Consider the following 13461-nt stretch of genomic DNA (forward strand, 5'->3'; position numbering starts at 1 on the left):
ACTATTTAAAAAAGTATAATTTGTTGAGATTATATGTGCACCTAACTAATGTGTTTTGGGTTATGATCCCAATTCTATTTTGTAAAGAATTAAAAAATAAACAGAATTTGAATTTTATGTGGATCACAATTTGTTGGAGTTTGACTATCATGGATTCATGGGCCTAAGCTTTCAATACTTCATAACTCTTAACTTTCTATTTATATTATTATATTTAGAACATTAAATAAAACATATCTCCATTTACTATTTTTATAAATAAACAAATTAAAATTAAGAATAGTGAAGTATTAAAAGTTTAACATTGTTATTTTTATTTTGTTATTATTTATAATAATTTTAACTATTGTAATTTATATAATTGATGAGATTTTTATTTAATATATAAAAAGTGATTAAAAATATGTATTTTAATTATTTCGTAAAAATGAAGTTATTTAATTATTTTAAATAATATTATTTATTTTATAATTAATAATAAAAATGTAAATTAGTAAAAATAATAGAACAAAATAAATAAAAATAACTACTATTAAAAAGATGCTGCCTTAAGTTATAAGGTATAAGTTTATAAATTTTATTATTTTGTGTTTGACAAATAGTATATAAGAAGTATACATTTATTATTTATATTAATATATATAAGTTATTTTATTATTGGTATTGATTAATATTTGAAGTTATGTTTATGTTTATTTTATTATTAAATAGTATTGTTAATATATAAATTAATAAAAAAAAATTGCTTCTTTTTAATCCATTTAGTAATTTTTTATAATATTCTAAGAAATCGAAAAAAAGGAAGGGGAGAGTTAGTGAGAAAATAAAAAATAAAATGAAGAATTATAAGCTTGTAACAAGTATAGGCCTAAGGGTGCTACAAATTTTGTACCCTCTTAACAGTATTATCTTTATAAGATAATTAGTGTTGATGTAATAATTTATTCAACAAAACAACTTATATAATTATAGATTCTTACATGAATATAAAATTTTATATTTAAAAAATGAATATAAAAGTTTGTAGGATAAAACTTGTACCATCCAATTAATGTTTACCCAAGTAAACATGGTCTAAGTCAAAATGCTTTTAATGAGAAAACGTTTTTTAGATTTTTTTAAACTTATTTTCTTTGGTATTCTAACTTTTTTCATTAACATAATATAATAAGAAGAATAATGTATATCATACAAAGAAAAAACAAAAAATATTGAGTCCATTCAACAATGTTAAACAATAAACTCAGCATATATTGTAGAATTCAAACAAATATTTTAATCAGTTTAAATCAAATCTAAATTTATTGTCAAGGAAAAAAGAGTGTAAGAAAAAGAGAAAGCTCTCTGAGAGTGATATCAAGATGATCTTGAGTTTTTTTAAGATTTGTTTAATTTTTTCATTTGTTGAATGTGAAATTGGGTTATTTAAGTTTTGTTTAAAATATTTAAATGAAGTAAATTGTTTTAGTATATATATTTAAAATTGGGTTAATTTTTTCATTTTTGAATATATATTTAAAATTAATAAAAATGAAGTAATGTGTTTTAGTATTTTTATTAATAAATTAAGCTATTTGATTATTAAAATAACTAGGAAATTTTAAAATATAATTAAAATAAATTTAATAATAATATGTATTTAATGTTTAAAATCTTAATAAATAACGAATAAAAATAGAACGCTTTCATTCCACATTTTATTTACTTCGGTAAAATAACTTATCTTCTCACATGTTTTTTAAATAAAACTCTCATCTTTTGAAATTACACTTTCATGGTTAATCAAATATTTGATTCATATTATATATTAGTTAATTAAAAAGTTGAACTTATATTGTTAAAATGTCTCGAGTTCATCAAATTTGGTGTTGAATTTAAAATATAAAGTGCTATTAGCCTAATTGGTTAAAGGGTTGTACTTATTTTGTTATGTTACAAGTTCGAAACAAACATATAGCATTTTAAATTTTATTATTAATCGTTTTAAGTATATATGGGCGGCTCAACCCACAATCCGACCCAAGTATCCATTACTCTCATATATATATATATCCAAATTAACCATAGCTCTCGACCCGACAATTCAGACATTTTAAAAATTAAACATCATTATATATAGATATTAATGTGATAACTTTTTTTAAAATTTAAAAAAATTAAAATAGTCCAAATAATCCAATATGAAACAATCTCTAAGAGAGAACTTAAAACTATTTTTAATATAAATAAAATATAACATTTTTTCCACTAAATTATGTTGATTTTAGTAAGAATTGAGCCTACTTTTTTCACTTTAAATATTCTAATGAGTTCTCAATAATTTATTATATATGAATTACAAAATGAAGAATATACATGAGCTTGTGTGTGATTTAAGCTTGTTTGTAAACAAACAAAAAAAAAACTAGTTTATTGATAACAAAATTGTTTAATTATATAACTTTTAGAAAAATAATTTACTTAGACTTTTTTTTTAAATTATACAATTATTTATATTAACACTTAAATATGCTAAAATTAGAACTAAGTCTCCACTCAAATAAGTCACCCTCTTTGAGAAATTTAAAGATAGTTAAATGGTCGTCTATCTATTAGCACTTTTCCTACTATTTATTTTCTTTTATAAATGATATTTAAAAAAAAGGTCTTAAATATGTTTAAATTTCTTAATTCACAAATAAATAGATTATTAATATATTTAGTACATCAATAAAGTTTCACTTTAACTACAAGCATTCATTTGCCATTTTACCTTTTTAAGGAGTATTCTTTAAGAAGCATTATAATTTTATAAAATATAAAAAATCAATCAATTTGTGTCATTTAAAATAAGAACATAAACAAGATATATGTTTTTTTTATGAATTTTTTTTATTTTTTTTAATAATATTGAACTGTAAATTTAATTTTGTAAGAAAAGAAAACTCATTATTTTTTAAAAAAAATGTATATATTTGGCCACAATTTGTAAATGATATCAAAATTTGAATTAAAAAATATCACACGGTAATGATTTATGGTTGGGCATGCTTATTAAGTTATTATATATACATCGAGACGTGTGTTTCAACTTAGGAGTAATAAAAAGTTACCTTAATAATATAAAGTTGTCAAAAGTCTTAACCCTATTAATTAATTCAGTCTTCAATCTAATTAATACTGTATATTTATCAACATTATATTTAAAAATTAATAATTTTATTATTTTTATAAAGAATATTTTAATGTACATAAGTATTATAATAAAGTAGATGTTTATGAAGCATTTAATTTAGTTTTGACCAAACATTGAGAGAGACTATTAATAATATTATTTATAAGACAAGTCAATTAAACAAACGGGGCCTTGTTTGTTAATCATCCTGGTCTTGTTTTAGATTATTTATAAATAATTAATTATTACTTCTTTAATTATAAGATAAAATTTGTAAGTTGAAATTTTAACTTAGTAACTCAAGTTATAAATGTTTATTTAAAAATCAATAATTTATTTTGTCATTCAAAACTATTTAAGATAAAAGTAATGAATCATAGTATCAAAAATTAGAAATTGCAATATTTTTTTAAAAATAAAAATCATAAAATAGTATCAAAGGATTTACTTTATTTTTTTTAAATGACTCAAATTATTTATATATGTCATTATTAATTAATTAAATTTGTTAAAAATATAAATCATCTCACATTATGTATAAAATTCATTATTTCAATATTAATTAATATATATAAGTAAATACCAAAACATTAAAAAAAATGAGGACACATAATAATTTAAACTATTTCTATAAATAACTAAGTCAATTTTAATATGACATTACATTGTGATTTAGAGAATAATAAAGATTACCAAGATATTATAAAAAAGTATTGAGAAACAAATAAAAGAAAATACAACAAAATCACAATTTTAAATAAAGATGTTTTAACTTCAAAACAATATTGTAAACCCATTGCAAAGAAGTGGTTCATGATATTTATTTTTTTTTATTTTGGTTTTATTATGTTCCTTTAAATATTATCTTTATAACTATTGTCATCTATTATAATTATTATTATTTGGTTCAATTTTACCTTAAAAATATAATCATTCAATTATACATTTTCTTATAAATACAAATTAACCTTCTTTTTTATAAAATTTAAATATAAAATAATATTTAATAATTAAAGTAGAATAATTCATATTTTTCTAACATAATTCTATTATTTGAAATATAACACAATCCTTTCTTTGTTTTGGAATCACAAATAAATTACCATACAATTTGCACTTTTTATTTTTATATAAGGATTTATAGGCAGAAGCCCATCACACAAAGTAAAAATGTGTCATACTCCTAATTTCTATAATACATTATCTAATTCATAGAAAATTTCTAAATCAAACTCATTTATATCTCTAATATTATTTTTCCTTAAATTCACTAATTTAAAATAATATATTTATATATATATATATATATATGAAACAAGATTATTAAAATAAAATAATCAAAAATCAAACAAACAAATCCTTTATTTCCATCTCTCCTATAAAAGACTATTACGTAAACTCTCTTTTCCTCTTGTTAAAAAATTACTGCACCTCACATTTTCTCTCTCACACAGTCACACATACAAAAGAAAACAGAGTGTATGAACAGACAACAAAAGAGCCGAGATTTCTGAAATCTAAACACAAATGAAACCGTCGACGGTCGGCCATGTTCACAACCGGAACCAAATTCATCCGCCAGACCCAAATCGAACGACATTCATGCCAATCCTCTGTTCTGGATCATCAGTCAAGAACGTTCATATCCCCCATTCCAAATGGCAGCACCAACGTCAATCCACCGTCGACCCTTCTTCCCCTGCAACCAAATTCGGTTGTATGAGTCAACTCAACCGAACCCTTAATAAAATCTATGCATTCCCCACTCCCCACCGCCGATTAATCTCTTCCGCCACCGCCGCCACCGTCGCCGCCACCTCCAACGTCGCCACCAACATCAAGTATCATAAGCTGAAACGGATTTTTACAGGCCATAAACAGTCATCTACGAATGTGGAAACTAATGGAGAGAGAGTTGTTCAAAGTTGTAGAGAAGTCCGGTCGAATTGCCGGCGGGGTAATAGGAATAAGAATAAGAATAGCTGTCGGCCACCGCCGGCGCCGGTAAATGTGGCTCAAATGGATCCGCCGTTGCCGGTGGTGGTTAAGAAGGTTCGGACAACAAGAGAAGACGGGCGAGAAGAGGTTAATCTGTGGAAGAGAAGATCTAATGGACTTGAATTAAAGAGTTTGGAAATTACAGGCTAATCAATTAATTATATGCAAAATTCTAAATTCTTTTGTTCATGCCAAATAAATAATAATAATAATAATAATATTTTATTTCATATAAAATCTTGAGTAACATTGATAGCTTGTTTGATCTTCTGTTATTTGAAAATGTTGTTAAATGAAAAATATATTATTTACAATAATATTTTGTATTTAAATTTTATATAAAATAAAATAGATGAATGGTTATTTTGAAATAATCAAATAACCCAACCCAAGCCTTCAAAGTTCAAACTCAATTATAAAAATTAATCAAATGAATTATGGTCACAAATTTATAATTTGTATATTAATTAGAAGGGACTGGTTATGGGCCTTTAACCCTACAACAATCTATATAAAAATATATATATTAACAAATGAACTAATGTAATTAATTTTATGATTATAACTTTTTTTTATTGTCTTTTAAATTAATTTATATTTAATTATATATAACTGTATTTTTTTAAAATAAACTTGTATAGATTGACTTGTTTTGGACAATAATATAATATTTTTAAAGATAGTTGACACAAATTAAAAAAAATGTGGACTATATTTGGAAAAGGATGTGGAGAAGGTGCAAGTCAACTTTTGTAACAAAAATGGGCTAATTCTAATAACAAAGGCAAGTATATATCTAAAGCAATGACATCTTTTCAATGTTTGGCAATAACCCCAAAGTTTGAAATCCTTATTATTTGAAATTATCAAAATGTATGGTCAAGCATAACTCCAAATTAGTGGTCAGCTGATGGAATTTGATTTTGAAATTGGTTGGTTGGGTTGAAAGCATTTACACCGCCCGCAAACAGGTAAGGGATAAAAACAAGGGAAAATCAACAAACTAATTTAATATAATAAAAAGAACACAACAAACAATATATTATCATGGTTAGAAGACAAGGACATTATAACCCTAGCTAGAGTGGCCATTCATTCATTCATATGCATGCAATCAATAAATTAACCAAAAATGTGTAGTTACAAATCACCTACTTTTGTTTTTATTGTTGGGGGTAGTAAACAAAACATAATTCGATTTTCATTCATTCCAAACGAAGAAAGAAATTGCAGAGAGAAAAAGGACTAAACAAATCAATCCTAAGCTGTTGAGTTAAGCATTTTGTTAGTTACAAGGATCAAGACGGTATATCTAGAACCCAAATGTAGTAAATAAGGTTAGTAGAAGAAGAAGAAGAGCTAAAGGTAAAGAAAATATACATGGGTTTCTTTCTTCTAACAAGAAGCTCACTCAACTTTGTTCTTTGTAAGGAGTCCATATCAATTTGCTCACATCAACATCAAGCCCACCTCTTCCTGCAGCTTTAAGATGGCGTTCCAATATTTTTGGATCCGCACATATTACGTGCTGCCCTTTACGGTACTGAATCAGTTCCAGCCCTTGAAGGGTCGCTAAGATGTCATCAGCTTTTATAGCTGTCATATCACTCAGCTCCTGTAGTAGTAGTAGTAACAAACAATACATTATTAGATGCATCATAAATTATGAGGATCCAAGAAAATCAACTTCTTCAGATACAATGATCAAATCAGTATTTCCTTGCTGTTAGAGAAACATGGATATGGTGCAGGTGAAGAAGATACATACCTTGATTGAGATATTTCCCTTGTGCTTTTTGAGAATATCAAGAAGAACCCTAGTCCAGTATCCTCTATAGCTTAATAATCCAAGGTCGGAAAGAGGTCTCTCAGGCGTTCCAACCTTACTTTCCTTCTTCGATAGTTCATAAGCTGTGCAGGAAAACAAAAAGAAGAGAAAACCGAACATATATAATCAATCCATCTGAGGATGATAAGCTGCAATAGTGAGATAACAAATCCACTATTTGGCTAATAATTAGGTATTATGCCACTTTTCCAATAAATAAAAAAAGATAGTATACAAAAGGATGGATCATGTTCATACATAACAGATAACAAAACAGAAAAAGTTTGCAAATGAGGAATTGAGCCAATGGAGCTTACAGAATGCAATTAGGAACTTCCCATAACCTTTCCTCTGGTAGGGAGGAAGTGTGAGAATGCATGCCAGGTTGTATGATTCCTCTGAATGCTTTTCCTGCAAAAACAATTATTGGGAAGTACAATTAAATAAATCTAAAAACTTCTTTCAGGCACAGAATGTACAGCTAAGAACTGGGTTTACTGATTGATTACCTTTGAGAAATAGCCAACCATGTGACATCCTCGATCATCACATTCACAAAGTACATAGAAAAGGAAAAGATCAACATCATAATAGAGAGTCTTGTGGTCTAGAAACAATTTTGCCAAGTAGCAAAGATTTTGGCCATAGACCTTGTTCTTTTTGCCATCAACCTGCCAATAATGCCATGTTCAGATATGGTATCCAAGCAGATGGAATGAAAATAAAATTGGAACAGAAGTATGCAATTATCAGAATGAGGAATATTTCAATGATGAACAGGAAGACTGCACACATAAGGTTTAGGGTTAACCAAGTTTAAGAGCTTAGAATGATTCATTACTACTTCTATATTAGACAATGAAACCAAATTTACTGTTACTATTATTTTTTTCAAAAAGTAACTAAAAAAATGTGAAATATCTAAAAACAAGCTCACCTCAAACATGGACAATGTGCCACTTCGATATATCTCATCACCTGGAGGATGCTTGAGATCACATTTTCTCTACATTAGAAACAATGAAAGTCAATAAACAAAGATAGATCTCATTAAAACTGTTCTTGCTCAACATAAAAGCAAGCTTCAAATAAGACCACCATACACATAACGATAATGTGCAAGAATCTAAGCTAAGATAGTTGGTAGAATTCAAATTAAAAGAAAGCTCCTTCATTAAAGTTTTTATTAATAAAGATGTCACAAAGACGACTCCTGACTTCTGAAAGCACCGTAAAAGTTCTATAGTTATACATACATGTTTTTTTGTTTTGTTTTTTTATACACATGTTGCATACAACTGTATATATTTTTTTAATAAAAAAACGGAAAGACCTCAATCAAGTCATTGACCAACAAAAAGAACTCCGTGTTCAGTTAAGATGATAGACATCATGAATAATTAGGTTCCCAAAAAGGATGATAGAGATATCCATCACACAGAAAAGATAAATGTTCTTTCCAAAGAAATGTCAACACTGTGGTAGCTCATTGGTCTCATCCTCATTCCTAGGAGTCTTTCAATATTTTAATTGAACTCCTCAGCTCTCGATTCTCATCATAAACTTAGAAGTCTAAATTCTACCAAACTGAGGTATTATGTTGCCGCTAGTTGGTAATGTGCAGATAATTAGCTGACAACACAACACTTATTTCAAATTGGGTAACCACCACATCTTACTAATATAATATCGACAATACAATTACAATCACTCATTTAATAGAATGACAAAATATTCAATAATGTCAAGTCAGTCACAAAACAACAAAACATTAAGCTTCTACGCTTCGTAAATCTCTTTGCCTATGGATATGCATATACATATTTCAGCATACGAGGTAGTTTGCATATTTCAGGTAAAACTTACTTGTACAGCAAATTCTAGAAAAATATAATAATTTGAGTATAAGAATTGATGTGAGTAGGCATTGATAATTTGAAGCAAGCTATGTCATGAAGAAAGAATGTAGAATATAATAATTTGGGCGCAAACCTCACCATATGCCTCTGAAGCTGTTCTTTTCTCTTCATGAATGTCAGACAAAACTCACAGAAGTACAGCTTCAAACAATCATTGTATTCTGGTGGAAATGGAGAGAAGTACCATGTCTCTATTTCATATCTCCCAAGTTCTATGGTGCCTATGTTTTTAACTTTTGTGAATTCTTCATGTTCCCGCAAACTGGCAGCATCAAGCTCCTCATGGCCCTATCATTTGGAAATACTTTAGTCCAAAAGGAAAATTATCAAGTACAACCCCCACAAAAAAAAGTTGACACTAAGTACAGTCACTAGAAAGCAGGCTACATAAAGTACAATCAAGACCACCACAGGTATCCCCACTTTGTTTAACAAACTAATTAGTAAGTCACTGTGCCCATTGCTTATGCGAGAAAACCACTATTTAAATCAAATCACGATCAACATTATGCATAAGATTTTAGCTGCTGAAAATGCTTGTAAAACATATGACAAGTATATATAGACATGGCATTAGTAATTAGCCACAATGAACAACAAATAGTTTGTGATTGCCATATCCCTATAAGTGAAGCAGTAAACAATTAAAAAAAATCACAACATTCTATCTGATGCCAAAACATCACTATTTAGCAATAATACTGGGAAGAATTCAACCAACATGAATCATCACCTAAAGAAAGTTACAATAGTAAATACCAGTGCCTATAAGCAGAGTGAAAACCAAAAAGTAAATGTTAATTTGAGGTCTCTCTTGTACATCATCTATTTACTCCCAACACATCTATGTCAAATACCTTGACCATCAAATACTCCTAACAGAGGATTCTAGACTGTGGATTCATATGAGCCTAATTTTGAATGTAATATAACTAATAAAACGAAATGAAAATAAAGAATGAATAGAAAAGACGGTTAGTATGTACCTCTACATGTGTCTCATCTATCTTACGTTTCTGGTGGCGTGTCATCTTCAAGCTTGTTATCTGAAAAACTCAAATCATGTAAAGAACCAATAATTGCTATCCTTACAAAAAAGAAAAACAAGCCATGAAGTGAGATCAAACCTAAACATTTAAATAATGATTCTAAACATGTTATTTATCCGTCAACATAAAGTTTCATCCTTTTCAGCTTCCCCGGCAAATGAATAGTACACTCACTAGCACGAATACTTTTGTTGACATAAACATTGCATTTAAATTCTGTAATTTGTATAACTACTTTCATAGTTCACCAATAGTTTCAATCAACATAAACAACTTGGATTCAATTTCATTATTTTGGGGTGGTTGTGTTTGTCTCTTCTACTTTAGCTACAGAATTCTATAACAACCACTATTTTGAAGTACAATTTAGAGGCTGATACCAAGTGAATCTAACCTATTAGATTCTGACAGTCAACCTATAATTACTATAATTCTTGTCATCGGTACTTTCAAGAATGACTCAAAAGCATGGTGCTTAACCAACGAATCCGGTTGATGCATTGACCAGTATCAAAAAGCTGTTTTTCTAGGAAAATTTATCAGCTGGACATGATCATTACGGATACTTTTGATTCACTTGATAAGGATGCATAAAAAGATCTCATTATTTGATGAAAATGGTCAGTAAACCAAAAAAAATGTGTTTACCTTCCTTCAGAAATAGTGGGGTGCCCATTGGCTATGTAAAGAAGCAAATAACTAGTAAACTAATCCAGATTCAAAGGTCAATAAAATACCTTGTCTTCCACCTTTTCGTCAACAACAGTCTCCACCGATCCAAGATCAAGCTGTTCCAGTTTAACCCATTCATCAAGCCTCCTATTGACTGTCCAAGAAAACAAACAAGACCATTAAAATGAAACATATGAGACAATCTCAGAAATAAAATCTCATCTCTTTGATTATATTACTTTATTAATTTAACAATCAGATATGACATGACAACAAAATAGGATCACTACATGCTCCATATGGATAGAATTCATATGAAGGATCCAAAGGCGATAGAATTGAACGCTATTTAAAGAAAAACTTGTAATAACCTTAGAAAAAACACACCTCAAAAGTTAGATGCTAGAGTTGAAGAACCAAAAGATCATTAAACCCCACATCAGAATCCCAGATTTCTTATGTGGGATCCATGTTCTGTGTATTGACACACTATCATCCTAGACAACGAGGACACTATTCTATCGTCACCAGCGACGAGACACAACATACTAGATCTTTATTATAAGAATTCTTAATAGAATCACAATGATACATTTATGATTGAGAAGATAAAAGAAATTATGAGAATAAGAGAGAAATCATAGATGAGGAGTGGAAACTTTAATTCTAATTCAACATAACTGCTTCAAACTACAAGTTTATAGCCATTCCTACTATTTACTAGTATCCCTCGCCTCAAAAACTAGTTCAAGTTAAAGAGGCTAACAATTATTAAACCCCAGCCAGAATCTCATATTTTTGTATGTTGAATCCAAGCCTTATTACCAAGTACATATACGCAACATTTCTTAAGAGACAGCCAAATCCTTGTTTCAAAATTAAACAGTAAGACAAACCCTAACCCTAACCCTAACCCTAGCAGTGAAATTTCAGAATCAGAACAGAGAAGATAGAGAGGTGATTACATTCAGTATAGTGTACGTAATACTCATAGTCGTTGGAATCACAGATTTGCAGCTTGCGCCGTTCAATAACCTTAACCGGATGATACTTTCCGTCTCTCCATCGACACGAGACGCGAGTGCCTACCTCCAAGGGAAGCGCACCGGCCTTTCTCTTTCTAGAAGAGTCGGTCTCAGCTGATGGTCCCCGTAGAGATCCGGCTGGATCCGCTGCCGCCGGCGGTCCATCTGAAGCAGACTGGTTTTTAGCGCCTCCGGTGACAGCGCTTGAACCGTTCTCTGTAACTGAAGGAGCGTCAATCGAACCCATCAGTCCGTTGGTTGAATCTCACGCGCGGAAGTGATCTATATTTGATTGTTGATGCGGTTCAATCAATTTTATTTACTTTTTATTTATTCTCTTTTCTTTTTTTTCGTTCATTTATTTAATTTGGGTGAAATGTTAAAACGACATCTAAGGTTTGATGATATATTCAAATTATACCTGAAAACTTAATATGTATCTTGACTTGGCATAGTGCTGAGTTCGCAATGACATGTCGTCAAGACCAAGTCACTGTTCATTAATTGCAGCCATAAATAACCTCTTAATAAATAAAAAATATATTAATTAATTTGGGAATGAGATTAAAATATGCAATAAAACCAAAATTACATGCTTTTTTATTTTTGTTCATGTTTATACAAGTAATTTTTATGGGTCTCTTTGATTAAATGAAAATAATGTAGAAATAATAAATTCACCATTTTATTTAAATATACATATAATTAATGATTAAAAAAATGTATACAAAAAAAAAATGCTATGTTAAAAAAAAATTGGTCATGTTCGAAATTTTTTATGAACTTTTTTCAACCCGAATATGTCTATTTTTTCGAATATGTCCATTTCCCCCAACATGACTATTTTTCCAAACATTGTCATTTCCCGAACATGGCTATTTTCGGGACTTTTTTTATGAATCTTTTTCAACATAACAAGGTCATTTTTCTGAACATGTCCATTTTCCCAAACATTATCACATAGTCATTTCTCGAACATGACAATTTCTTGAACATGTCAATTTTCCTGAATATGGTCATTTTCCCAAATATGCCCATTTTTAAAATTTATTATTATTTTTTAGTATGATATTTTTTTCTCTCCCACCTAAGTAACAGAACAAGTGTCTTGATTTCGTTCTCAACTTCGTTGTTCTTATCACGGCTTATATCTAAATATGTGTATAAATTTTATTTAAAAAATAAAGTATATCACTAACAAGTTTTTGTTAAAATTGTAGGGAAAAATTTTTGTTATTGAAATATATAAAATTTCATTTAATGTCACAATTTATTTTTATCAATTTTATATTTTATTTTTGATCATTTTACTTTATTTAATTGATTTTTTATATATAAAATACTTTTTTTTATTGCAACTGTTTTTTAAAATATAAATTAGTTTAAAAAATATATATTAATAATAAATTATTTTTTTAATAATTATAAATAATATAATTTAAAAAAAATGAAAGTTCAAGGAAACTCATAAAACGTTATAATAATATCAATTATGAAAGTTTATAATATATGAGTTTTTCTCAATGTATATATATATATGATTAAGACACAAACTATTACAATTGATACATTTAATTTATACATGAATTATCAATTAATTAATTAAGGTTGTTGGCTTCTCCAATACTTTGTTGTCAAAACTTATTTAAAGAACATAATTTTATTTGATATATTATAATGAAATATTTTAAAAGTCTCCATTCTTATTTCAGTAAATGTAACTTCTTCTTTTGAAATGTTCTACTTATATTAAAAATTAAAAAAATCGTTTAAGTAAAAAATAAAACATGATTCTAAAAAAATAAAATATAAAACG

At 28.0% G+C, this 13461-nt stretch overlaps 2 protein-coding genes across 2 annotated transcripts; one reads left to right on the plus strand and one right to left on the minus strand.

Moving 5' to 3' along the window:
* The first annotated feature begins 4756 nt into the window (after positions 1-4756).
* LOC124909929 lies at positions 4757-5302 on the plus strand. The gene has a single exon (XM_047450557.1). The coding sequence runs from the start codon at positions 4757-4759 to the stop codon at positions 5300-5302; it is 546 nt and encodes a 181-aa protein (XP_047306513.1).
* A 955-nt stretch (positions 5303-6257) lies between these two features.
* LOC124945923 (histone acetyltransferase of the MYST family 1-like) lies at positions 6258-11941 on the minus strand. Its single transcript, XM_047486448.1, has 9 exons — positions 11586-11941; positions 10686-10774; positions 9886-9945; positions 8978-9187; positions 7918-7986; positions 7490-7651; positions 7298-7391; positions 6921-7063; positions 6258-6767 (listed from the first exon to the last, which is right to left on the minus strand). The coding sequence occupies exons 1-9, from the start codon at positions 11890-11892 to the stop codon at positions 6564-6566; spliced, it is 1338 nt and encodes a 445-aa protein (XP_047342404.1). The 5' UTR covers positions 11893-11941; the 3' UTR covers positions 6258-6563.
* Positions 11942-13461: the final 1520 nt, after the last annotated feature.

The sequence above is a fragment of the Impatiens glandulifera genome, chromosome 7, assembly GCF_907164915.1.
Source record: "Impatiens glandulifera chromosome 7, dImpGla2.1, whole genome shotgun sequence".
Classification (NCBI taxonomy): Eukaryota; Viridiplantae; Streptophyta; class Magnoliopsida; order Ericales; family Balsaminaceae; genus Impatiens; species Impatiens glandulifera.